This window comes from Xenopus laevis, chromosome 7S, assembly GCF_017654675.1.
Source record: "Xenopus laevis strain J_2021 chromosome 7S, Xenopus_laevis_v10.1, whole genome shotgun sequence".
In the NCBI taxonomy this organism is placed as follows: Eukaryota; Metazoa; Chordata; class Amphibia; order Anura; family Pipidae; genus Xenopus; species Xenopus laevis.
Window position 1 is genome coordinate 44,744,289 of NC_054384.1, and position 27,508 is coordinate 44,771,796.

At 39.0% G+C, this 27,508-nt stretch overlaps 1 protein-coding gene across 1 annotated transcript in view; it reads right to left on the bottom strand.

Annotated features, from left to right (window-relative positions):
* Nucleotides 1-281: 281 nt before the first annotated feature.
* dusp13.S (dual specificity phosphatase 13 S homeolog) overlaps nt 282-27,508 on the bottom strand; it is a 45,219-nt gene continuing 17,992 nt past the window's right edge. Inside the window, exons 2-3 of the mRNA XM_018239423.2 lie at nt 2,820-3,037; nt 282-656 (exon numbers count right to left, since the gene is read on the bottom strand). Of these exons, the coding sequence (XP_018094912.2) occupies nt 451-656; nt 2,820-3,037 (424 nt within the window). The 3' untranslated portion in view covers nt 282-450. The remainder of the gene's footprint in view (nt 657-2,819; nt 3,038-27,508) is intronic.

Genomic DNA, 27,508 nt, shown 5'->3' on the forward strand with positions numbered 1-27,508 from the left:
ATAAAGGGGTATTTTTTAAATGTACAGGTACACTTTATCCAGAAAGCTCCAAATTATGGAAATACCATCTACAATAGACTCCATTTTTAGTCAAATAATTATATATTTTTTTAAATTATTTCATTTTTCTCTGTAAAAATAAAACAATACTTTGTACCTAACTAAGTTACTCTTCATTGGAGGCAAAACAATCCTTCTGGGTTTAATTAATATTCAAATAATTTTTTAATAGACTTAATATACAGATATTCAAATTACAGAAGGGTGCCTTATCTGTAAAACCCCTGTTCTAAAAATTCTGAATACCTGTATTTATATTTCTTAAATTAGAGTTGAGTGTTTTATATAGTAATATAAACAAGCTATCTTATATACTTAGTTTAGAACTTTAGACAATCAACTGTTATGTCAATTAAAATAAATAAATTAGCAATCATCTTGTATACTATTTTAACGCTGAATATTTCTGGACTTGCGAAGCTCTCCATCCAGTTTTAATAGCTGACGAAGAAACCCGTGGTTAGGGGATACCCAGCGATTTTCTTGGACTTTCTGAATGGCTTGAGTTAAAGTCATCTGATGATGAATCATTAGGTAAGCCAGGACTAGTGTTGCAGATCTGCTGATTCCAACAATGCAATGCACCAGCAGTCTAGCTGGGGAACAAAATGGAGTGATGTTAAACAATATAAATCAGTTTTTGCATTGAAAAATATGCATACAACTATTAAAAAAGAAACTTGATTATATGAAACTAAGCATCATCAAAAGGGCATGATTTGTGCATTTTCTAAACTATGTACAGTACATTTTCTGATTTTTGTATAACTTGCTATAACTGGTTCAACTTAAGACTATCATTTCTCACTCCATAGACTAGAATGTAATTGTAACATAATACACCTTGCAATAAGATTTCTCATTGAACTGAATCTAGCCCACTGACTGCTAAATGCACTTAGTCCTGAGTGTGGTTTATTACTACTTTGTCACATCTTGAAGCAACCATTACAAAGAGTATTCATTTGTGAAAGATACTAGTCGGTTTTGCAGATTTGTCATTTTGGTTAAAGATGTTAGGTAGGACATCTCTGAATTAGCATGCATGGAACAAACTGACCCTTAGTAGCTGATTTACTAATGTTCATATTTTGTTTCTTTCCCCGAGATAAAAATCTTGAATTATACTAATTACTTTAAACTATGACTTTTTTAAATGTATTAAAAGTAAAAACCACAAAAAATACTAATCCCTAAACATCGCTGTTTTTTTTTGTTGCCTCTTTGTGCTACATACAAATATGGGATCTGTTATCTGGAAACCCATTTTCCAGAAAGCTCTGAACTACGGGAACGTCATCTCCCATAGACTCCATTTTAATCAAATAATTTGAAATGTTTAAGTATATTTCCTTTTTCTCTGTAAAAATAAAACAGTACCTTGTATTTGATCCCAGCTTAAATATAAGTAATCTTTATTGGCAAAACCATTCTATTGGATTTATTCAGTATTTCAATTATTTTTCAGTAGACAAGGTATGGAGATCGGGATTACGGAAAGACCCTTTATTGAGGAAACCCCAGGCCCCCAGCATTCTGGATAATAGGTTCCATACCTGTACTTGGGTAAACCTATGTACATTGAGAATCAAAATGTTCCTCATACCCCTGACATTCATATTTGGGATGTTTGATCTTGGTTCAAAAGGTTAACTGGGAGTTTTTGTATGACTTGCTATAGCTGGTTCAGCTTGGGAAAATGGTATACTTGAAGCGATTTTTATAATTTTATAACAAAATCTACATTTAGCCAAGCTTTGCAGTTTGGAGTAGAAAAATGGCTTTACTTATTTTAGATTCAATACAATATGTATTCTCCAAAGAAACATCATCAGAAATTTTATTAAAAGGGCTAACTTTAGTTTTGTGGTAGTAGTTTGGAGAAATAAATATTTTCTACCCATTTTGCCATTTTGGATTAAGGAGAATGTGGATTTTCCATATGGCTTTTTGGGGTGAACTGTTTTATGATAAATCAAAAAGAAGGGAAAGCTCCCTATAGTTTATTCCTTAGCAAATATGTCACTTCAGTTCTGTAAGGGGCACATTTACTAAGCTCGAGTGAAGAAATCGAAGTAAAAAAAACTTTGAATTTCGAAGGTTTTTTTTGGGTACTTCGACCATCGAATAGGCTACTTCAAGCTTCGACTACGACCATTCGATAGTCGAAGTACTGTCTCTTGAAAAATAACTTTGACTACACACTTTGCCACTTTAAACCTACCGAGCTACAATGTTAGCCTATGGGGACCTTCCCCATTACTTTTCTAAGGGTTTTTTGATCAAATGAAAATCCTTTGATCAATGGATTAATCGTTCGATCGAACGATTTTTCCTTCAATCGATCGATCAAAGTATTTGCGGTAAATCCTTCAACTGCGATAGTCGAAGGATTTTACTTTGAGGGTCGAATATATTAACCCTCGATAAACAGGAAAATGATAAGTGTGTGTAAAAAGGGTTTATAAACTATGTGTGTATTACAGTACTGTATGTTTCAGAGCTATTTAAGATTCTATTTACTGCCAATATAATGAATTTTGTAACACCAGTGGATACATTCAGAAAAAAAGACAGAGTAACAGCAGAACACTTCTCTGTTTCTTTTCTGAAGGTATAGATCTTTGTCATTGGCTGTATTACATTTACAGGAACTAACCAGCAGGCTGAGCTCTATGATGCATATTTTAACATATTTTAAATACCATGTTTACACCACAAAACAGTGAAAAGGATTTTTTATCTCTTAATCTGCTTACCTCCACTGGTATTTAATGCTCGGTGGATAAATTGTGAGGCAGAGTTGAAATATTGGCTCATATCAAAGTCTGGTACATCATATGCAGGAACCCCATAATATGAAATGCTTGCACTATAAAAATCAGAGCTGCCCTCGCAAAATCTATTGCCATGAGCAGCATTCAGAATATGTGTAATTCCCATCTTCCACAACTCATATCTGTTATTGGCAGTTGCCCTGAAGGAGGAAAGAAAAAGAAAAGGAACAATGAAACAATCAATCAATCAATTAAATTATGCTACCTTATTGGGCTTTTATTGTTTATTATATAATAATTTATATAACTGGCTTATAGTCATATATTCACAAAGCAGTTACCTTAGAATGTACCCTCCAATAGGACAGGGACCAGTTGCACAACTTTAGAAAAAGTAGACCCCATAGTAGCAGAGGTGGGACTACTATCCCTATACAGGGGACCCACCTGGGGGGGCACACTCATTAAATATATTGCATAAAACAGCCCATATGTAAAACACTGCTTCATTTAAATACATTTTCATAAATATATATGTTTCTAGTAGTATCTGTTATTGGATTTTCCAAAATAGAAAAATGTAATTTCATGTTCTACCTCCTTGGCTCTTACAAGTTACTGTGCTCATGCATAAACCAAGGGCACACAATAATTTTTATTGGAAGTTTTCAAAAGACATTACAGTCATATAAATGACATATCTTACATCAATAACATAAATTTACATAATAAAGAACAGTTACATAAGGACCTGTTTAAACATCCTACAGAATAGGTCTATAATATTATGGTACTATAACATTATCCACACTTCTAAAATTATATAACGACAGGTAGTCACATTACATCTACTTGTAGATCCTTCTCGAATGGAGCCAATCCTTCTGGAAAATGGGGGATTTAAACCACCCTACTGAGATTCCAGAAGTCACATCCATATCATTCTTGTGATGCAATGTAATCTGGAAGTCTATACTGATGGAAGTAATACAAATCCCTGCAAAACAATAATAGATTAATCTGAATAGGATGATATAATAATTCCATCTATTAGAACCACTCAGTGTTGAGTTATTTATCACCAATTATAATTTACCTGCTTTTGTTTTGATTCCCAAATGGAGTTGATCCTCTCAGGAACTGGGAGGGTTAAAACCACCCTGCTCAGTTCCTGAGAGTCGCATCCACATTTTACCTATATTGTAGTCCAATTTTGAGGGTTTTATTGGTGAAAATGTAATATGGGTCCTATAAGGAAACTACAGATATGTCTAAATAAAATAAACTAAAATCTTCCAATAGGAGTCTTCTTTCCATAAAACAACAAAACTTAACAAAAGAAAAGGGTCCAACGGAACATGCTGTCATTAACATGGTTATGATATCTGAGGATGTTACTGTTATTTTACACTCCAGCAGAGTCAGCAAGTCAAAAATTATTAGTGAGAGGTGAGTATAAATCGAAGGCCATAGATTTGCCCTTTTTTGAAAAGCCTGAAGGTCACCACATCTAATAGCCCAAGATCTTTTAGCTTTAAGATTAAAATCCACTTTTTTAAGAATTTCTTCAATTGTTGGTATAACATAAGATTTCCAGTTTTCAACAATAAGCATTCTAGTAACAATGAATATGTGTCTCTCCCTAGGGGACAAGTCCATAGTCTTTAGATGCAACAAAGCCATACCTGGGGGTATCCGAGTAAGTGACACGGGTAATTGTCCAAGGAATTTTTCCAATTCTTCCCAAATTTTTTGTATCCTTGGGCAGAGCCAGAAAATGTGCATCAAAGAACCCACTTGATTACAGTTCCTCCAACATAATGTGGATGTTTTATTATCAAATTTGGCTATTTTTTCAGGTGTCATGTACCATTGCCAGGTCATTTTAATTAAATTTTCATGGTGGGAAACACAATGTGTTGTTTTTTTTTTAATGATTTGAGTGCTAATTCCCAGTCTTCCTGATCAATATCAACCTGCAAGAACTCCTGCCATGTCCTGAGTTGCCATTTAGGGGTATCATCTTTCAGATATAACAATGCTCTATAAAATATTGTGGTTCCTTTAGTTTTACTGTCCTGGGGATTGAGTAATCTATTAATTTGGGGTGTAAGAGATATAGGGTTAGAAGGATGTTTTGTTAAAAATTTGTGTATTCTGATATATTTAGGTTTATCAGATTCAGGAATGTTATATAAAGATACAAGTTCTTCAAAAGGTTTTATTTCTAATCCTACTAATAAGTCATCAATTGTTTTTATACCCTGAGAGATTAGAGATTGCTAGTGGATCACAGCTACAAAGTTTAATCATTTCTTTCCGGATTCCTAAGGTATTAGCTGTAATGGGATTTGAGATATTTTGTTGTATTTTCCAGTTCAATCTGGATTCTAAAAATGATCTATAGGCTTTGACAGGGAGTTGTTCTTGTTCAATGCTTACCCACTGCTTTGAAAAATCATTAATCCAGATTGCTCTAGATTGCTCAAGTATTGAGGCCTTATAATATGTTTCTATATCTGGAACTCCCAAACCCAAATCAGATGTATGAGTGGTTACAATTTTGTTTGAGAATCTTGAAAACTTGTTCATCAAGACAAATTTATTGATCATTCTCTGTATGGTAGTAAAGAACTTTTTGGGGACTTTTATTGGTAGGTTTCTAAACAAATATAGTAATTGGGGTAGTATCATCATTTTGAATGCAGCTGATCAGCCTAACCAGGAAAATTCTAATTTTGATAGGGCTTCTAACTGAGTTTTAAGTTTAATTATCCAGGGTTCAAAATTTTCTTTGTATAATTGGGGTATGGATGGGGTGAGATATATACCTAAATATTTAATAGATTTGGCAGTCCAGGAGTATGAACAGGAATCCTTGAGATTTTGTACTATTTCTGGACGAACATTACAAGGCATAACCACTGTTTTGCTTTCATTTAACTTATAATAGGACATGAAAATTCTTTGAGTTCAATATTTAGACTAGGCAATGCTACTGTGGGATTTTGCAAATACAATAGGATATCATCCGCGTAGAGACCCAATTTTGTTGCAGAGCTATCCAGCTGTATTCCATGTATATTTCTATTGTCTCTAATTTTCTGTGCCAAGGGTTCTAAAGACAATATAAAAATTAATGGGGATAATGGACACCCTTGACGAGTGCCATTAGTGATATCAAAGGAAGAGGACAGTGTGCCTGAGGACAAAACTCTTGCGGAAGGTTGAGAGTATAAGGCCAGAATGGCTTTTTGGATATAACCCATACAACCGAATTTTGTCAAAACATTTGACATATAATTCCAGTTGACTCGGTCGAACGCCTTCTCCGCATCTAAAGAGACAAAGAGGGTAGGCGTCTGACAGAGCCTAATCTTGTGCAGCAAGGCAAGTACCTTTCTTGTTCCAATATAGTCGAACGATTTTTAGTTCGAATCCTTTGATTCGAAGTCGTAGTCGAAGGTCGAAGTAGCCCATTCGATGGTCGAAGTAGCCCATAAAAACCTTCGAAATTCTAAGTTTTTTTACTTCGAATCCTTCACTCGAATTTAGTGAATCAGCCCCTGTGAGTTGCTATTTCATTGAAGATATCAACAAGAGGTTTAGATAAGATGTTAATATATTTCTTATAATAATTGTTTATGAAACCGTCAACTCCCGGTGCCCTATCCTTTTTGAGGGATTTTATTGCAATCTCAACTTCCTGCTGATAGAATGAAACATTAATCTGTTTCTGCTCGAATTCTGAGAGTTTAGGAAGGCTCACACTGTCAAGATAATGATTAATCTCTTGTTGGGAGGGGATATGTGTTTTGGGGTCTTTACCTAAATTATAAAGATTTTCGTAGTATGATGCCAGAGCATTGACTATATCATTCGGATGGTGAACTATTGTACCTGAGGTGGGATGTTTAATTTTTATGATCCTCTGACATTCTCCGGCCTTTAATTTTCTGAGCCATTGCTTTGCCTGCCTTATTTCTATCAGAATACCAGTTCTCCTTTAATATAGTTTGCCATTTATCATACTGATAATATAAACTGTCTGCTAATTGCTGACGTATTTGTTCTAATTTGGGGATAAGATCTACTTTCTTATCAGTAAATATTGCCTGCTCCAGGGATTTTATTTCCTTAAGCAAAAGATCTATTTTTCCTCTGAACTTCTTTTTTAAAATTGCACTATGCTTCATAAAAATGCCCCGCATGTATGCCTTATGGGCATTCCAAAAAGTGGCTCTGGAGACATCTTTTGTATCATTAATTTTAAAGTACTCCTCTAGATTCTTTTTAATTAGGGGGGAAGATTGTTCAGATTGTAAAATTAACTTATTCATTCTCCAAATGTTATTAATAGGAGGGGAGCCCTGTGTTTGGATCTTAGCTATTATTGGGGAATGGTCAGACCATATTCTAGTACCTATTGTGATATCTGATATAAGTGGCAGGGAAAATTTATCAGCTAAAATGTAATCTATTCTAGTAAAAGAACGGTGAAAAGATGAATAAAAAGTATACTGTTTGTCTTTTGGGTGCAGGCACCTCCAAACATCATATAGTTCAAAGTTGGCTAAAGCAGATTGAATAGTGGCTGGGGTTTTTTTACGTTTGGTGGTACAGTCATCAGACGGATCTGTCACTGCATTCAAATCCCCTGTTATAATTAGATAGCCTTTTACAACTAAATGTGTCAGTCACCTCAAAACCTAGTGAATCCCTTACAGCTATGCATACACCACACTTCTTTTTCTCTGGTAATGTAGAATGGAAAACATTAGAGAATTGATGTAACTTAAATATAGAAGCTCCTCTATCATTCAGATGTGTCTCTTGGAGACATACTATATCCACCTTCTCATCTTTAACCAATTTTTGTAGGAGATAGTATTTCCTATGCGAATTTAGCCCTCTCACATTTTTGGACAAGACCTTAAATTCTTGTGTCATCAGTCATATCAAACCTGCAATAAGTCATATATATAACAATCAAACCAACTCTGCTATAGTGAGATCCATCACTTACAGTCTCTATGTATATCAGATACCAAAGTCCATGTTTTTTAATCCTGTTATGGAAGAAAGATGTTAATAAAAATAAAATCAACAAAAACAGAAAGAACATCAGTGAAAGCAGTGACATCAGGATTTTGATGCCATCGCTGAAAGAAAAAGAAAAAAAAAGTTCAGTCAAAGTTAGTTACCGTAGGCCTGTTAGGTCAGGTCCACTGCAGTGGACTATGTATCAGGACAGTTCTCCTCAGGGAAAGGAAGAGTGGTACCCTGAGGGGAAAAATCTTACAGGGGAAAAAGTTTGTGGAATGAAACACTTTCACATTTTAATGTCCTCCTGATGCTTCAGAGGATTTTTCACTCTCAGGCCTATCATGAGACCAGTCCATCTGCTGCTGATTAGGAGTGGTTAGTGCAAGTCTCCCTTCTCTTGGGTTCACAATATGCATGTTCCATTGGGACAATAGGTCAAGTCCCTCCTTTACATTCTTTAAAGCAAAAAGTGTTCCTTGTTTGCTGATCAACAATTTGGTGGGAAAGCCCTATCTATAAGGGATTTTGTTGTTCCTCAGGGTTGCAGTAACTGGACCAAACTCTCTCCTAGCTTGTAAGGTCATCTGTGTTAAATCTTGATAAGGATCAGGCAGTTTTTGGCCTCTTCTAGTCAGGAATGCCTCCTTAACATGGTAGAAGTGTAGCCTGATGATGACATCTCTAGGCACTCTCTCAGGAAGGAAGCTTGGTTTCGGCAGCCTGTGTGCCCGATCTATAACCAGCTCGTTGTCTGTCACACTGGGTAGTGTTGATTTAATAATGTCCCTCACATACAACTTCAGACCATCTGTTGAGACCGATTCTGGGATCCCTCTGATTTTTACATTATTACATCGGTTGTGATCTTCCGCGTCAACTATTTTCTCCTTTAACCATTTAACATCATCCTGCAACTCCTCGTGTGCGTCTACCAGTTCGTTATGAGCAATTGTTACGTCAGCCATTTTTTGCTCAATTTTAGTAACTCTTGAATTTGTTTCAGTAGCGAACTGGGCCACATGATCTGATAGTAGTTTTATGTCACTGTGAAGAGCGCTTCTAAAGGAGAGCATAAACTCCTTGAAAAAGTTCTGGGAGATCGGCTGATCAGAAGTGGGAAACTGTGTTAGAGGGTCTGAATCAGCTGCAGCTGCTGTCAGTGTGTGTGAATCTTGTCCTACCTGGACTTCCTGGTGCTCTGTGCGCGTGATGTTGGTGTGTCTGGGGTGTCATCACCGCTGCCTCTGTGTTGCACATCAGGAGAATTCAGGCTCTGTGAGGCATATAATGGTGAAAAAGGATTTCTTTGAGGCAAAGGAGCTTGGGATGCTGCATAGTGCTGGTCCTTCTCCTCAGAGCAGTCGCCATCTTGCCCTGGAGTGCTAAACCAGTCAGTCAGCTTCCTTGGTCTGGGGCTATCTTTCTTTCTCTTAGAAATGACTTTCCTGTATTCCATGTTGTTCTAAGAGTGTTCCCCTGCAATTTTGCCGCTAAATAAAGCTTTAAACAGGTGCTGTGAGCTGCTTTTCCAGTGTCTCATGCAGAGCTATAGGATCAGACCTCCATACAGCTCCACAGCCAGGCCACGCCCCAACATGCCAACATTTTAAAGGGAATAAAGTATATAGTGCTTGTCTCTCATGGGACTCAAAGCTATGAGCAAGTGTCAATCCATGCACTAAAAGAGTGAATTTTAGGCAGTGACAATTTTGCTGCACTTCACGCCACTTCGCCAAATTCTTTAGCACTACACTAATTCACTAAAATGCAAAGTTGCGTCTCAGCAGCTGAATGCTGGTGAATTGTTGCTAGCGTTACTTCGGCAGTGTGAGAATTTAATTGCGAAGTTTGCTAGTATTCATTTATGCCTAGAGAAACTTGGGTAGTACTCTTACGATTAGGTCAATTTGAATATGGTGGGTACATTAAAGTTGTATGGACATCTTTATTAGTTATGTTCCCACTTTAAAAAAGTAAAAGTCGCCAGCGTTTTTTACAACTTTAATGCTTTTCCGGCATACAGGATATGATGTCACTGACATAAGATTGAGGAAGATGTAGCTTCATTTTATTAGTTCCTCTGGTCTGAGGTGGCGAAGTAAACTCTGATGAAAGAGGTAACGTTCAGTAAAATTCACCTCTTTGTGTATTTGCAGAGTAACGACCGTTCACCTGAGCGAAAAGTGAGATAGGGTGAGAACTAACAATAGCAATGGTCTTGTTTGCTAGCGAATTGGGGGATTACCCAGGGAAGTCCATATAAGGGAGTGGTTTAGGGTTGCTACCTTTTCTAGAGAAAAAATAATACTAACCTTCCTACAGTATATATTTATCTTTTAATAAGATTTCAATCAAGCATCATTTTTACTGGCTATGCTTGTAAAAAGCCAGCTAGGTGTAACCAAGGGCCTGAGGACCAATTCCTCACAGAGTTGGTAAAAGTTTTGGTATCCAACATCCTTTAAGTTAAGCTAGCTACTGTGAGACCAACTAGGACCAGGTATCTGAGCAGTTGAGGCTCCACCGAGGAGGAAGTAGACAGCAGGACAACAGTATTTGTCACCGTAGTAAGCACAGAAAGGCAGTTTTCTCTGAGTTCTCTGAGAGCACATCCAAATTTACATGCAGTGCAATAACCATAAGCTTTCAATTATAAGCAGGATCAGATGAACAGATAAAACAAAACCCTTGCCACACTTGGGCACAAACAATTATACTGGATATTTTCCTTCTCTGTTAATGGTCCCCTACTGGTATTCCAAAATCAATAATGGAAAAGGACCTTGGAGTCCTTGTAGATAATAAACTTGACTGTAACAAGCAATGCCAGTCAGTAGTTGCAAGGGCAAACAAGTTCTTGAGCTGTATTAAACCATAGATTTGCAGGAGGAGGGGGTCATTCTTCCACTGTACAGAGCTCTGGTAAGACCTCATCTAGAATACGTTGTACAGTTTTGGTCTCCACTGCTCAAACAGGACATTATTGAATTAGAGAAGGGCAACTAAGCTGATAAAATGTATGGAAAATCTTAGCTGTTAGGAAAGACTGGGCAAGCTGGGGTTGTTCATGCAGGAGAATAGGTGCCTGAGGAGTGATATGATATCTATGTATAAATATATAAGGGGGAAAATTCAGTGGCACACAAGACTCCTTTTTGCTGGGCAAGCCTTTGCCGTTTAATAATAATAATAATAATAATAATAATAATAATAATAATAATAATAAAGGGCTTGCCCTGCAAAAAGGAGTCTTGTGTGCTGGTGAATTTACTCTCTTGGCTACTTTGGAAGGTTCTGAAACCTCTGTCATCGTGCACGAAGCTTAACATAGCGGGTTGAGTAAGGGTGTGCAGTTGCTCTACACGTTCTTGTAAATATATAGTAATCTCTCTGATGCCTTATTTACCAGTATATCCTTCCAGCTGACACAAGGTCACCCATTCTGATAAGAAGAATGGAGGTTCTGTCTAAATATTCAGAAGGGTTTTTTACAGCTAGTGAAGATGTGTATTTCCCTCCCTGAAGTGGTTGTACTGGCAGATAAATTAGATAGCTTTTTTATTTAGTGACAAAAAGCAGACTAAAAATAGCGCTAAAGTACTACGATGATCCTTGTACTGGTCTGGTTTCCCTCTTGGCATCAGGAAAGGTTTTTCTCTTCCACTGAGGCAAATTGTACAGTCTTTAGATGTGTTTTTGCCTTAGTTTGGGATCATAAACTTTCCTGGCCCCCATTATCCCGGTTTTGTCATAATAACCCTACAGTCATTCCAAAATTTAAAAAAGGATTACAACATGGCAATTGTAGGCCAGTAAGTTTACCATTTGTGGTGGGCAAAATATTTAATGGTTTGTTAAGGGATCAAATTCAAAATTGTGTCCTAGTGAGCATGACTTTCTGAAGGATCGGTCATGTCAGACAAATTTGTTTTTATGATGTGGTAAGTAAGATGCTGGACAGAGGGGTAGCAGTAGATGTGATCTATTTGGATTTTTCTGAAGGTCTGTTGGGCTTGAATCCTGAAATTGATAATGCCATTAATTTATTACACTGCTTCCCTTCATCCACTGGAACTCCTTTACAAATTATATAGGTGCAGAGATACCTCTAGGACCCATTCACAGTGTAGTATCCAGCTTGTGTGGACATTTTATTTAAGGGCATTTCGTCTGTTTTGCCATTACCTCATGATGCCTTTTTACCCCTCTTCCTGTCTAAGCTGAAAGCAAGCAATAAATGTACCAAAAGTTCATATGGTTGTCTGACTGCTTCACCTAACACAGCAGAATCATTTAACCCACTACTAGCCAAGCAGTTTATAACAGTGGCGATGAGGATTTGTGTTACTGAACTCAGCTGCAGAGCAAACAGGCTGCATGACTTCTTTTCTGCACAGTGAGTAACTTGCAGCAATGTCTGCCATTAGGAAAGTACCAAGAGTTTTTAGAATCTGAAGAAGAATTTGATTCTTACTTGGAAGCATTTGAGAGATGGATGTCTGTAAATTATGTTAGTCAGAAAAAGAAAGCAGATATATCACTTGCTACACTGCCAGCAAAAACGTAGTCTCTTTAAAACTTTTATAGCTCCTGCTAAGGCCACTGAGTTGCCATTTGAGTTAAGCTTAGCGATCGTCATAAATTGTCAGGGAAACAAACAAAGCTGCACGAGGTCAGGTAAGTAAGGTGGAGGGCTCCCCCCGTCATTTGAAATTATGATTGTTCCCCTGCAGAGCAGTTAGGGACTGTCTGAAGTTTCCTATCTGCAGCTGTCAGAGGAAGTAAAACGAAGGGGGAATTTCACTGCATACAGTCAGGTTTAATATCAAAATGGTACACATTTTTTATAGATAGATTTATTTTTCATTAAAGAAAGTAAAATTGTATTTTATTTATTTGCCTTTACGTCCCCTTAAGGAAGGATTCTCTGTGGAGAAAGAACTAGAAAGAATGGAACATTATGGTATTGTGTCATGTGTCAAATACAGCAGCTGGGCTGCCCCAACCTTAGTGGTTCCCAAAAAGGACAACATTTTTAGATTTTGTGGTCACTACAAGGTCACTGTCAATTGCTGTGTAGAACCAGAACCCTACCCACTACAAAATGCAGAGGACTTGTTTGCTATACTTGCTGGAGGTAAATACGTCATTAAAACTGATTTATCCAATGCCTATCAACAGCTAGAGCTGGACACAGATCCAAAGACATATCTTACCATCAGTACACACAAAGATTTGTTCCAATAACAGTGCTTGCTATTTGGAGCATCAACAGCACCAGCAATCTTTCAGCATGCAGTGGATCAGTTTCTTCAAGGATTCGATCATTTGGTCTGTTTTCTTGATGACATTTTGATTACAGGTTCATCTGTTGAAGAGCACTTAGCACTGTTAGATAAGGTGTTATCAAAATTAAAAGAATCTGGGTGCAAGTAAAATTGTCTAAGTGTCACCCAACAGAAACCAAGTTAACTGCTATTGTTTACGCACCCTCACCTTAAAATGTGTCTGAACTATACTCATGTGACTTCTAAATTATTATGGTCATTTTCTTCCAAAATTGCCCACATTTGCTGCAACCGTTACATGAACTTTTGCCAAAAGATAACAAATGGACTTGGTAAGCTGAGTATGAAAAAGCATTTCAGGATACAAAGCAAAGGCTAACCAACAGCAAGTGGCTAGCACGCTATGACCCTAGTAAGTCACTAACATTAGCACTTGATGCCTCACCCTATGGAGTTGGAGCAGTTATATCACATATACTGCCTAATGGAGAAATGCATGATGATGGCGAACTCAACCTAATCCCAAAAATAACACTTGTTGAAAGTGCAGGGTGCTTACCCAGAAGACCCTTCCCTTACATTAGGGTCAGTAGATTAATTGCCAAAAATCCGGATGCACACCTTTTTGTGAATGTTATATCAAAAGTGGTTTATTAAGCCCACATAAATCATAAGTTTTGAACCCCTCTGGGCCCTTTATCAAAAATGTTTAATCTCATATTTCTTACCAGTGTGAGGATGATGGAATAAATTAATTTTGATGACTGAATTGCACTGGGTACAATGTAGACAGGGGAAAATGTCACATTTGGGGGTTTGTAGTGAACTCCCAATATCCGCTTTTATCAATTGGTCACGTAAATTTTTACTTATTTTATAGGCAATCATGGGAGGTGACTGGAAAGAAGGTATATCGGGTAAACAAGATTGTAGGCTATGCCAATGCTTGCGTATGATGTTGGATACTTGTCGACTGGTCGTTGTAAACTTACTGACAAATACAAATTTGTCATTGTTAGAAGTTTTTACATTCTTAACAGTAAGTAATTGGTCTCTGTCAATATCCCTCACTTTGGCCATATGTTTTTGTACGATTTTAGCTGGATAGCCTCTTTCTTTGAAGTGATTGGACATCTCAACTAGCCGTGTGTCACTAACATCATCCTCATTGACAATGCGTCTTAAGCTTGCCATAGATGCAAAGATCCGATCGTACGAATCATCGTACGATCGGACTTTCCCATCTCCCGACCCGCCACTAACCATTCAGATCAAAGTCTTACCAGTCAGATTACTTAAAGAACAGATCAGCAATGTTCTGCCCCTGACAGCAATCGTACGATATCTATGTCCATCCAAAGCTAGTGACTCTAAATCAAGTAAAAACATTTGCTGTGACTCTGTATATTCTGTGGACTTTAAGTAATGTTTAACAGCCTAAAGGCCAGATGTATGTGAAATGGAAATGTACAGACTTGTACCATAAAAACGCTCTAGTAAAATGTCATCATCCGGGAATGAAAGTATATTGAGTAAATGCATGGTGTCTTTGACATATGAGTGGGTATCATGTACCAACGGTTGAAGGATTTTGTCAAAAAAATTTGCTAAAGGATCAATAATAAATCTGTGCTGGCTACTATTGGTCTCCCTGGGGTTCATGTAGGTTCTTATGAATTTTGGATAACATATAAAATACCGTATAAAATACCGGAATGATGGGATTCTCCGTTATCAGGAGGCTTTTCAAGTCCTCATCAATAAGGCCCTTATCCATTGCTCTGAAAACTCGATCCATAATGCATTGCTGTATAGAGGCGAGGGGGTTATTATTGAGTGGTATGTACACATCAGTCTGATAATTGTCTGTGAAATAATTTTTATTCAGAACCACTAGGGCGCCCCCTGCCTCTGCTGGTTTTATTATAATCCTATCACTGGACATTAATTCATTCAAACACAATCTTTAATTGTATTTAAGATTTGATTTACATCCAAACCAGGGATTATGCAGGGATTTCCTTTTAAGCCTCTCTATATCATTAGTCACTAGTTTGACATATTCCTCCACTACATTGTCAGGATAGTAACTACCGTTACTTAAACCCATTTTTTTAAGGGAGAGTTGTGAATGACCAAAACCTGCATTGCTATATGTGCTATACTGCATTGTGTTAGAGGAAGTGGGTACTTTAGAAAAGTGCCTTTTTAATCTCAGGGTACGAAAAAATCTCTGAAGTTCAATGTCAAGTGAGAAAGTATTACACCCAGAAGTAGGACATATTCCTCCACTACATTGTCAGGTTAGTAACTACCGTTACTTAAACCCATTTTTTTTAAGGGAGAGTTGTGAATGACCAAAACTTGCATTGCTATATGTGCTATACTGCATTGTGTTAGAGGAAGTGGGTATTTTAGAAAAGTGCCTTTTTAATCTCAGGGTACGAAAAAATCTCTGAAGTTCAATGTCAAGTGAGAAAGTATTACACCCAGAAGTAGGACAAAATGAAAGACCTATCTGTAAAACTGACATTTGTGTAGGGGAAAGAATAGTTTCAGAGATATTATATATTAACGTTTCCTGTAGGTATTGTCCCTCAATTTCCGACGTGGCTGTTGTCTCTGGTCCTCCAGTTGGTAGTGCCGTGTTGAATTGTCCTTCGGCTGCTTTCTGTCTGAGGTGCCTTCGTGTCCCCCGTCTCTTTTTCTTACATGGCCCATTGTAGGATCCCCTAAAAGAGAGGAGGATGTAGAAGCCGAGTTATCTGCTGTGTTGCCGGTAGACGTATCCTCAGTAGCTTGTTCCCAGCGTCGCTGCACACCGGTATGGTGAATCTCTTCTGGATCCCTTAGACAGTCATGTGGTAGCTGGTGTTGCGTGCTCCTTGAGCTAGTCTCGGGGTACTCTCACGATGTTTGTCGTTGGTGGACGTCACTTCCCTTGTTCCAATTGTAAACGGTTCCTAGACGGTAATCCTCACTATTGCGCATGAACTTAGTGCGCTTCTTGTCTTCGATGGCTAGCTTATGTTTAATCAGAGTCTCTTCTGTACGTGTCAGTAAACTTTCCAGACTGTCAGGCTGTACAGAGTCTCTCAGTTTACTTTCTATATCAGCAATTTGTGTTCGTACTTCAGGAATCGAAGATTGTAGAAATTCTATATTACGCAATAAAATGTCCAGAGAGCATTTGTTCATATCTACGTGTAAAATATCAGTGTTTTCCCGAAAAATGGTTGGTCTGAGTTTCACTCTCAGACCACGTGGTAGCTTCTTGCTCTTATAGTATTCAGTTAGGGTGATTGCATGCAACTCCAAACCGATCAGTCGTTTCCTTTTTCTTTCAAACTCATGGATCAGGTTATCCCCCGTAGGGGGATCTTCAGAGATTTTCTTCGTACCCTGAAATTAACAAGCCACTTTTCTAAGATACGGGTTGTTATACCCCAAAAATACCAGCAGAGGCCCTTGCATGAACTCCACAAGGGCCATCCAGGTGTAAGAATGAAAGCACGAACTTGTAGTTACCTATAATGGGCTGGTCTGGATCAGGACATGGAAAAGTCAGTGTGCCACTTGTGCTTCTGTAAAAAAAAAAGCCAACCACTGCACCTCTTCACCCATGGACATGGGCTACATCACCATGGGAAAGAATCCATATTGACTATGCTAAAATAAATAAACATTTCTTGTGGTTATAAAGAGTACAAGCAACAAAACTTTTGCTTTGCTGCTTAATTTGTTTGCATCCTATTTTTTGATAAAGGAATTGGTTTCTGATACTAGACTTCAATTCACTTCTCAAGAATTCCAGTACTTTTTGATATAAAATGGTATCAGCCATAAACTGACCCCAGCTTATCACCCAGCTATAAATGGTGCTGCTGAAGAAAGCTTGGGTAACACATTAAGTTGCCAGTAGGGTTGAGCGAAAAATTTCACCATGTACAGATTCGCCGTGGACTTCCGGGTTTCGCCACCGGTGGTGATTCGCCACATGGCTCGTTACGCTTTGAGCGACAAAAAAAGCAAAACAAAAAGATTTGCAACAAAAAAACCTGAGAGACAAATGCATTCGGAATTTTTTTTACTTCCCCTCTCCTTCCACATCAACCAAAGGTACTGTATCTGAGCCATCCCACTGTCTATATAAGGACATACACATAACTATATGTTTCATTCATTTTAATGTGGGATACAAAGCACCTGGGTGTTATATGTTGGTGGTCAAATTTAGTATTAGCTGTGCCTGTGTTAGTAAGCTAGATGTAATATGTAATCTATAGATGGTACTTTTTGCTTAAACAGCAACATAGTGTAGTAGTAGATACCATTACCAGTTAACAGACATAATGTAAAAAAATCACATTTATGATTTTAAGAAATTGGCAGCATGGAAATCTAGTGGATAGGAGGTCCTCTAACAATGTAGGGGTGTGTAGCAGTGAGATGTGACTTTGCCCTCCCAATTTTTATTGGTAGCCCCAAAGTAGAAACAAGGTGCCAAGAAATAAGACTATAGACTCTAATGTAGTTTGCTACAAAAATAATGTGTGCAACAATATTTTGTCCGCAACAAAATTCTCATGCAGTTTTGCAAACAGGACAGATTCGCTCATCACTAGTTGCCAATGAGTCAGCTGGCACTACAGCAGAGCTGTTTAATTATCACAATACTCCACATTCAGTCAATGAAAGTACCCCAGTAGCACTGTTGTTAAAGAGGCACCTCCGAAGCAGATTGATTTGCTTATAATAATTCCAGACAAATAATATCTGGACAACCTGGTTCCAGATGAGAGTGTGTCACACATACCTCCTTCTTATTCTACAATTTACTTTGAAAAACCTGTATCACCCTAACAGGAATTACTGGCTGCCAACACTTCATCCAGTGCTACAGCCCATGAGGGTGAACTGAGGTATCAGATGCGAGCATGCAAGCCTCCTGAGAGACTGGGCATATCACTATGTTATTGCTAACTTGGACATTTCCAGCCTTAAAATCTTTTAGAACTGAGTTATAAATGATTGTTGTTAAATACTTTTTGTCAAGATTTACTTTTTTCCCTTTTGCTAAAAAGAAGGAATGTAGTAACCTGCTTGTGTGGCAATTTTGGTTAAGGGCATTCCTGTTGTTTTGTTATTGCCTCATGATTCTTATTCCTGTTTCCCGTCTTCTGGTATAAGCTGAAAGCAAGCATGGAGGAGGCCAGTCTTACGTGCCATGTTCTAATAAATCTACCTGTAGGGAGGTAGTGCAGAATCCCTGCTCTTTCCACCCTTCTAGTTGCACAGAGCTCTCAGGGCTGCAGGAAGTTACATAGCAGCCTGGGGGTGGCTGGCAGGAAGAGGAAACAGGAGAGCCTGGCAGAAAAAGGCCTGACAGAGAGAGCCAAGAGGTAGAGAGAGCTGCTGTTGGGCCCAGAGATGGAAGGCACCACCAGCCTGGCAGAAAAAGGCCTGACAGAGAGAGCCAAGAGATAGAGAGAGCTGCTATTGGGCCCAGAGCTGGAAGGGCCCCACAAAAAACTGTCATTTGGATCAGGCTGGCACAGGGAAGCCAGATACTGCTTGGAGAAACAGAGAGTGTGAGAAAATCCTGACTGGAGAAACCAGCACAAGCAAGGGATTCCCATCAAAGTTTACAAAGAGGCTGAAGTTGCATACCTGAAGTGTGATTGTAAAGTATCCAAAGAGACTGGGAAGTGAGTATCATCATTATTCACATTAAAGGAGCACTTAGAGATATAAGAGAATATGTTTCTTGGGACTGAGAAAAGGACTATACAGAGATAGTTTGCCATAGTTAGTTAGAGAGGAACCATCACCTTCTATTTTAGATAAACAGTTATTTTTGTTTACAAAGTCTGTTTGCATTATTAGTTTCCTAGTGGAGCCACCCGTAGGTGCATTCCCGGATCCCACTAGGTGGAGGCACTTCACTAATAAGTACCAGGTACCCAATCTCTCTCAATACCCATGTGGAGTGGCTCAAGTTTGTCCCGTGCTGTCAGATAAACACCACATGTGGAGTGTAACACTGACAGAATGGTTGCCGGAAGTTAGCAAAAGTTCCTGTCATTGTCTGACTGCTTCACCTGAACTAACACAGCAGAATCATTTAACCCACTTCTAGCCAAAAAGTTTATAACACATAGAGCTTTTGAAATCAATAAGATTTCACTGCACATATGGCCACTTGTGCTGATTCCAGCTCATTGCACCATGCCCCATGCTTTGTAAATGAAGCCTATCTTATTTGTACTCATCCATTATCTATTCTGAAATGTTACCTTGTTGAACTATTAAGTTATTATTCCCCTGGGGGATAGAGAGTGAATAACAATAACTAGGCCATAATTTTAGAAGGGAGAAAATACAAGGCTAGTGGTGTTAACTCTAGTTTAACCTGCCTAACTGTTAGTTGATCCAGAGGAAGGAAAAAAAAGAAAAAACCCATCTGAAGCCTCTACAATTTGCCCCAGAGGGGGAAAAAAGCCCTTGCTGACTCCAAGATGGCAATTGGACTAGTCCCTGGATCAACTATGAGCTATTTTCCATAACCCTGTATTTCCTCACTTACTAAAAAGTCATCCAACCCTTCTTAAACCTACAGATGAAGCCAGAACGGATTGCACGTCTGGCACGCTGTAATGTTAGATAATTGGCAGCAAGTGCGATATCTTAAGATGTGCCGTCGTGTTTATCGCAGTTACCTGCATGCAGTTCCAATTCTGGCCACTAGAGGCCACCAAGCGCAAAGTATTGCTATAGTTACCAGCTTGCTTTAGTGATTCACAGTGCAGAAAGATCGTGGCATGCACTCAATGTAACCAATGTGTATAAGAAACGGATCCACACACGCTGATTAATGCAGTCGAGGAATATCCCCTTTTATTCAGCCACCAAACATGAATGTATTACAAAATATACAAAAGTTAAAAACATAGTATCCAGTTAATCTAGAAGGGAAAGGCAACGCAATAAGCAAAAATGTAACAATTTTTTACCAATTTTTTACCAATTAAGGAAACAAAGTTACTAGCTTACCCTACATGGGAGAAGGATGCTGTCCCTGGCAAAAATCCGTCTGTAATTTTTATCTACAAAAGAATAACAGGATATTATATATCGTAATGCTTTACAGAAATGTTTTACAAATAACAGGCCATATTGAAATCTTCATTTAACCCTTTTGGGTAACGTGTCTGTAATAGCCAAATCCAGTAGCATTCACGTTGCAAGATATTTTTCTTTTTATCCATGCCTGTACTAAAACTCACTTTCTCTAACACCTGCCATCGCAGTTGTGATACTCGGTGTCCATGCTCAAAAAAATGTTTCGCCAATTGAGATTCTGTTTTATTTATCTTATCCACTGGCTTTTTACCATGCAATAGTGTTGTAGGCAAATCAGGACGGTAAGTCCTAATATTTGATTTATGCTCATTGAGCCTGATTTTAATCGCTCTACCAGTTTGTCCAATATATAACAACCCACATGGGCACTTAATACAGTACACAACATCATATGTGTCACAGGTAAAAAAACCATATAGTTTATGTTTCTGTCCTGTCTGTGGATGAGTCACACAGCTACCAGGGATAATGGCACTACAGTGACTACAGTTTCTACAGGGAAAAGTTCCCATACTTTGTGTGCCTAATATATTACGTATCCCTTTTTGTGAAGTAGTCTACCGCTTTATCAGTTCACCAACGTCCTTCCTCCTTCTATACGAAAAAATTGGAGGTGCTTTGAACAATTGGCCATGTTTAGTATCAGTACTCAAAATATTCCAGTGTTTTAAAATTACATTACGGTAATACTTAGAGTTAGTATCATAGGACATAACAAAAGGGATTCTTTGAGATTTAACAGATTTCGATCTTGGTTTCTTAGTTAATGCTGATTCCCTAGGTATAAGCTCAACCTCATTTTGTGTAGCCAACAATTTAGATTTATCATACCCCCTTTCCACACATTTTTCCACCATCGTAAGTGATTCGGATTTATAGAGTTCAGGCGTGGAGGTAATTCTTTTCACCCTCATTAATTGGCTCTGTGGAAGACCTTTAAACAAGCTAGGGGGATGAAAGCTCGAAGGCCGTAGTAAATTGTTCCTATCTGTAGGCTTGCTGTATAAAGATGTAACAAAAGTAGACCCCACCACCTGGATATTGACATCCAGGAAATGGAGATTACTGGGACTGGCTTCAAAAGTAAATTTAATCGTCGGATGCACTTTATTCAAATATGACACAACATTTTCTAATGTTTGCATGTCACCGGACCATATGAAAAAGGTGTCATCGACATATCTCATATATTGCTGTATGTACTGATTAAAGACACTATTGGAAGAAATGTATGTTTTTTCGAAATGGTCCATAAAAATATTAGCATAGGCCGGCGCCATGTTAGCACCCATGGCACAGCCTTGCAATTGTAAGAAATATTCATTATTGTACACAAAATAATTTTTGGTAAGGACCATCTCCAGTAGTTAGCAAATGAACGTGACAGTATGCATAGGTAAATTCGATGTTGATAAGTAATTGTGTATGCACTCTATACCCTCATTGTGGGGTATTGAGGTAAAAAGGTCTTTAACATCAAGTGAGCACAAAAGAAAATTTCCAGATGGTAAAGTTACTTGATTGAGTCTCGTTAAAAACTCAGTTGTATCCATTAAGCATGGTTTTAATGTTGGCAATATTTCCTGCAGATGCATATCGATATAAATGGCAGCAGGTTGCCATAAGGAACCTACATTAGAGACAATCGGGCTCCCAGGTGGTTTACTCAAACTCTTATGCACCTTAGGCAGGAAATATATATACGGAACTTTAGGAAATTTTTCAGTGAGTAACTGCATAATATCCTCAGAAATGACACCCTCCATTACCGAACCATTTAAAAAGATGTTCAATTCATTTTTAAATTTAATTGAAGGGTAACTGGATAATCTCTGATAGTGTGCCTCATTATTTAACTGCCGTAATGCTTCCATATCATAATCACACAAGTTCATAACCACAGTGCCACCACCTTTATCAGCCCTGGTAATGAATATGTCGGTATTATCTTGCAAAGATTTTAGAGCTTTTCATTCAATTACAGAAATATTTTGTTGTTTAAAATGTGGTTTATTAATCTTGCCACTATTATGTTTGCCGACATCCAACATTACCATCGCCTCAAAGGTGTCAATGGTGGGAAAAACACCTGGGGGAACAAATTAACTTTTTGTGCCAAGTTTGCATTTAAATGTCTTAGTCATATTGTCAGTTTGCCGCAATTCCTTATCCGAAAAATGTACTTTCAATTTGAGCGATCTAATGAATTTAAACAAATCGATCACAAAAGAGAATGGGGCTGCAGTATATACTGGGACAAAGTTCAATCCCTTATCTAGTACGAGCCATCATCGCCTGCCTCTTCACAGGGATCTGCGGTCTCTTTTTTAGGAAAGGGTCGGGGAAGAGGAACCGAAAAACCAGGAGGGGTCGCAGAAGGAAGAACCAGTGTGAAAACACGAGCGGTGCGGTCACACCGCAGGTAAATGTTATAAACTTATCTTCTTATGAACTTGAAGGTCACGAACTTGCCGTACTAGATAAGGGATTGAACTTTGTCCCAGTATATACTGCAGCCCCATTCTCTTTTGTGATCGATTTGTTTAAATTCATTAGATCGCTCAAATTGAAAGTACATTTTTCGGATAAGGAATTGCGGCAAACTGACAATATGACTAAGACATTTAAATGAAAACTTGGCACAAAAAGTTCATTTGTTCCCCCAGGTGTTTTTCCCACCATTGACACCTTCGAGGCGATGGTAATGTTGGATGTCGGCAAACATAATAGTGGCAAGATTAATAAACCACATTTTAAACAACAAAATATTTCTGTAATTGAACGAAAAGCTCTAAAATCTTTGCAAGATAATACCGACATATTCATTACCAGGGCTGATAAAGGTGGTGGCACTGTGGTTATGAACTAGTGTGATTATGATATGGAAGCATTGCGGCAGTTAAATAATGAGGCACACTATCAGAGATTATCCAGTGACCCTTCAATTAAATTTAAAAATGAATTGAACATCTTTTTAAATGGTTCGGTAATGGAGGGTGTCATTTCTGAGGATATTATGCAGTTACTCACTGAAAAATTTGCTAAAGTTCCGTATATATATTTCCTGCCTAAGGTGCATAAGAGTTTGAGTAAACCACCTGGGAGCCCGATTGTCTCTAATGTAGGTTCCTTATGGCAACCTGCTGCCATTTATATCGATATGCATCTGCAGGAAATATTGCCAACATTAAAACCATGCTTAATGGATACAACTGAGTTTTTAACGAGACTCAATCAAGTAACTTTACCATCTGGAAATTTTCTTTTGTGCTCACTTGATGTTAAAGACCTTTTTACCTCAATACCCCACAATGAGGGTATAGAGTGCATACACAATTACTTATCAACATCGAATTTACCTATGCATACTGTCACGTTCATTTGCCAACTACTGGAGATGGTCCTTACCTAAAATTATTTTGTGTACAATAATGAATATTTCTTACAATTGCAAGGCTGTGCCATGGGTGCTAACATGGCGCCGGCCTATGCTAATATTTTTATGGACCATTTCGAAAAAACATACATTTTTTCCAATAATGTCTTTTATCAGTACATACAGCAATATATGAGATATGTCGATGACACCTTTTTCATATGGTCCGGTGACATGCAAACATTAGAAAATTTTGTGTCATATTTGAACGAAGTGCATCCGACGATTAAATTTACTTTTGAAGCCAGTCCCAGTAATCTCCATTTCCTGGATGTCAATATCCAGGTGGTGGGGTCTACTTTTGTTACATCTTTATACAGCAAGCCTACAGTTAGGAACAATTTACTTCCTAAGCCTTCGAGCTTTCATCCCCCTAGCTTGTTTAAAGGTCTTCCACGGAGCCAATTAATGAGGGTGAAAAGAATTACCTCCACGCCTGAATAGGGATGTAGCGAACGTCGGAAAAAAAGTTCGCGAACATATTCGCGAACTTGCGCAAAAACGCGAGCGGTTCGCGAACGGTTCGCGAACCCCATAGACTTCAATGGGAAGGCGAACTTTAACATCTAGAAAAGACATTTCTGGCCAGAAAAATGATTTTAAAGTTGTTTAAAGGGTGCAACGACCTGGACAGTGGCATGCCAGAGGGGGATCAAGGGCAAAAATGTATCTGAAAAATCTGCCTGTGTGTGCTTGGAAGAGATAGTGTAGGGGGAGAGCTGTTAGTGATTTCAGGGACAGATGATAGTAAGTTTGCTGGCTAGTAATCTGCTTGATACTGCTCTGTATTGGAGGGACAGAAGTCTGCAGGGATTTGAGGGACATTTTAGCTTAGGTAGCTTTGCTGGCTAGTAATCTACTGTTCTCTTTAAACAACTGCCATACGTTGACCTTGTAGGCATTGTTTGCCCAGTTTTTTTGGACGCAGCCACTGAAGCACAGTTGCCAGAAAAAATATGCCATATAAATGCTGAAAATAGTCATTTTTCGCCATACGTTGACCTTGTAGACATTGTTTGCCCAGTTTTTTTGGACGCAGCCACTGAAGCACAGTTGCCAGAAAAATTATGCCATATAAATGCTGAAAATATAAATTTTTTTGGTTGCAGCCACTGAAGCACAGAGGCCAGAAAAATTATGCCATATAAATGCAGAAAATATGCATTTTTTTGGTCGCAGCCACTGAAGCACAGTTGACAGAAAAATTATGCCATATAAATGCTGAAAATATAAACTTTTTTGGTTGCAGCCACTGAAGCACAGAGGCCAGAAAAATTATGCCATATAAATGCAGAAAACATGCATTTTTTTGGTCGCAGCCACTGAAGCACAGTTGACAGAAAAATTATGCCATATAAATGCTGAAAATATAAATTTTTTTGGTTGCAGCCACTGAAACACAGAGGCCAGAAAAATTATGCCATATAAATGCAGAAAATATGCATTTTTTTGGTCGCAGCCACTGAAGCACAGTTGCCAGAAAAAATATGCCATATAAATGCTGAAAATAGTCATTTTTTGCCATATACGTTGAGTCAACGTATGGCAAAAAATGACTATTTTCAGCATTTATATGGCATATTTTTTCTGGCCTCTGTGCTTCAGTGGCTGCGGCCAAAAAAACTGGGCAAACAATGCCTACAAGGTCAACGTCGTTGACCTTGTAGGCATTGTTTGCCCAGTTTTTTTGGCCGCAGCCACTGAAGCACAGAGGCCAGAAAAAATATGCCATATAAATGCTGAAAATAGTCATTTTTTTGGTCGCAGGCCACTGAAGCACAGTTGCCAGAAAAATTATGCCATATAAATGCTGAAAATATAAATTTTTTTGGTTGCAGCCACTGAAGCACAGAGGCCAGAAAAATTATGCCATATAAATGCAGAAAATATGCATTTTTTTGGTTGCAGCCACTGAAGCACAGAGGCCAGAAAAATTATGCCATATAAATGCAGAAAATATGCATTTTTTTGGATGCAGCCACTGAAGCACAGTTGCCAGAAAAAATATGCCATATAAATGCTGAAAATAGTCATTTTTTGCCATACGTTGACCTTGTAGACATTGTTTGCCCAGTTTTTTTGGTTGCAGCCACTGAAGCACAGAGGCCAGAAAAAATTAAACCAGTAGGGTTTGCACCCTAGTTTGTAACGGTGGCGGAGGGAGGAGGAGGACGCTAAAGGACAGCTGTGTGTGGAGTCATGAGGCTTGAAGAGAAGGACAGCTGCATAGAAGTCAGAACAAGTCTTCCGGCGTGCAGTAACCCTCCGAGATCCACCCCTCATTCATTTTAATAAAGGTCAGGTAATCGACACTTTTGTGACCTAGGCGAGTTCTCTTCTCAGTTACAATCCCTCCTGCTGCACTGAAGGTCCTTTCTGAGAGCACACTTGAGGCTGGGCAAGACAAGAGGTTCATGGCAAATTGTGACAGCTCTGGCCACAGATCAAGCCTGCGCACCCAGTAGTCCAGGGGTTCATCGCTCCTCAGAGTGTCGATATCTGCAGTTAATGCCAGGTAGTCCGCTACCTGCCGGTCGAGGCGTTCTTTGAGGGTGGATCCAGAAGGGTTGTGGCGCTGCCTTGGACAGAAAAACATTTGCATGTCTGACGTTACAGACTGGCCAAAGGGCTTTGTCCTTGCAGGTGTGCTCGTGGCAGGATTACTGGCACCTCTGCCCCTGGAATGTTGATGAGTTCCTGAAGTGACATCACCCTTAAAAGCATTGTACAACATGTTTTGCAGGCTGGTTTGTAAATGCCGCATCTTTTCGGACTTGTGGTATGTTGGTAACATTTCTGACACTTTATGCTTGTACCGAGGGTCTAGTAGCGTTGCGACCCAGTACAGGTCCTTCTCCTTAAGCCTCTTGATACGGGGGTCCTTCAACAGGCATGACAGCATGAAAGACCCCATTCTCACAAGGTTGGATGCAGAGCTATCCATCTCCGCTTCCTCATTATCAAGGACTGCATCATCCACGGTCTCCTCCCCCCAGCCACGTACAAGACCAGGGGTCCCCAAAAGGTCACCACTAGCCCCCTGGGAAGCCTGCTCCTGTTGGTCCTCCTCCTCCTCCTCCTCCACAAAGCCACCTTCCTCCTCTGACTCCACTTCTGGCACCTCTCCTGCGTTGCAGCAGGTGCCTGGGTTCGTTCTGGTGATTCCGACCAGAAATCGTGCGCTTCCAGCTCCTCGTCACGCTGGTCTACAGCCTCATCTGTCACTCGTCGCACGGCACGCTCCAGGAAGAAAGCGAAGGGTATTAGGTCGCTGATGGTGCCTTCGGTGCGACTGACCATATTTGTCACCTCTTCAAAAGGTCGCATGAGCCTGCAGGCATCGCGCATAAGCACCCAGTAACGGGGGAAAAAAATCCCCAGCTGTGCAGATCCAGTCCTACCACCCAGTTCAAAAAGGTACTCGTTGACGGCCCTTTGTTGTTGCAGCAGACGTTCCAACATAAGGAGCGTTGAATTCCAGCGAGTCTGGCTGTCAGAAATCAAACGCCTGACTGGCATGTTGTAGCGCTGCTGAATGTCAGCAAGGCGTGCCATGGCTGTGTAGGAACGTCTGAAATGGGCCGACACCTTTCTGGACTGGGTGAGAACGTCCTGGAATCCTGGGTACTTGGAGACAAAACGTTGGACTATTAAATTTAACACATGTGCCATGCAGGGCACATGTGTTAAATTGCCTAGTCTCAACGCTGCCAACAGATTGCTTCCATTGTCACACACCACTTTTCCGATCTGCAGTT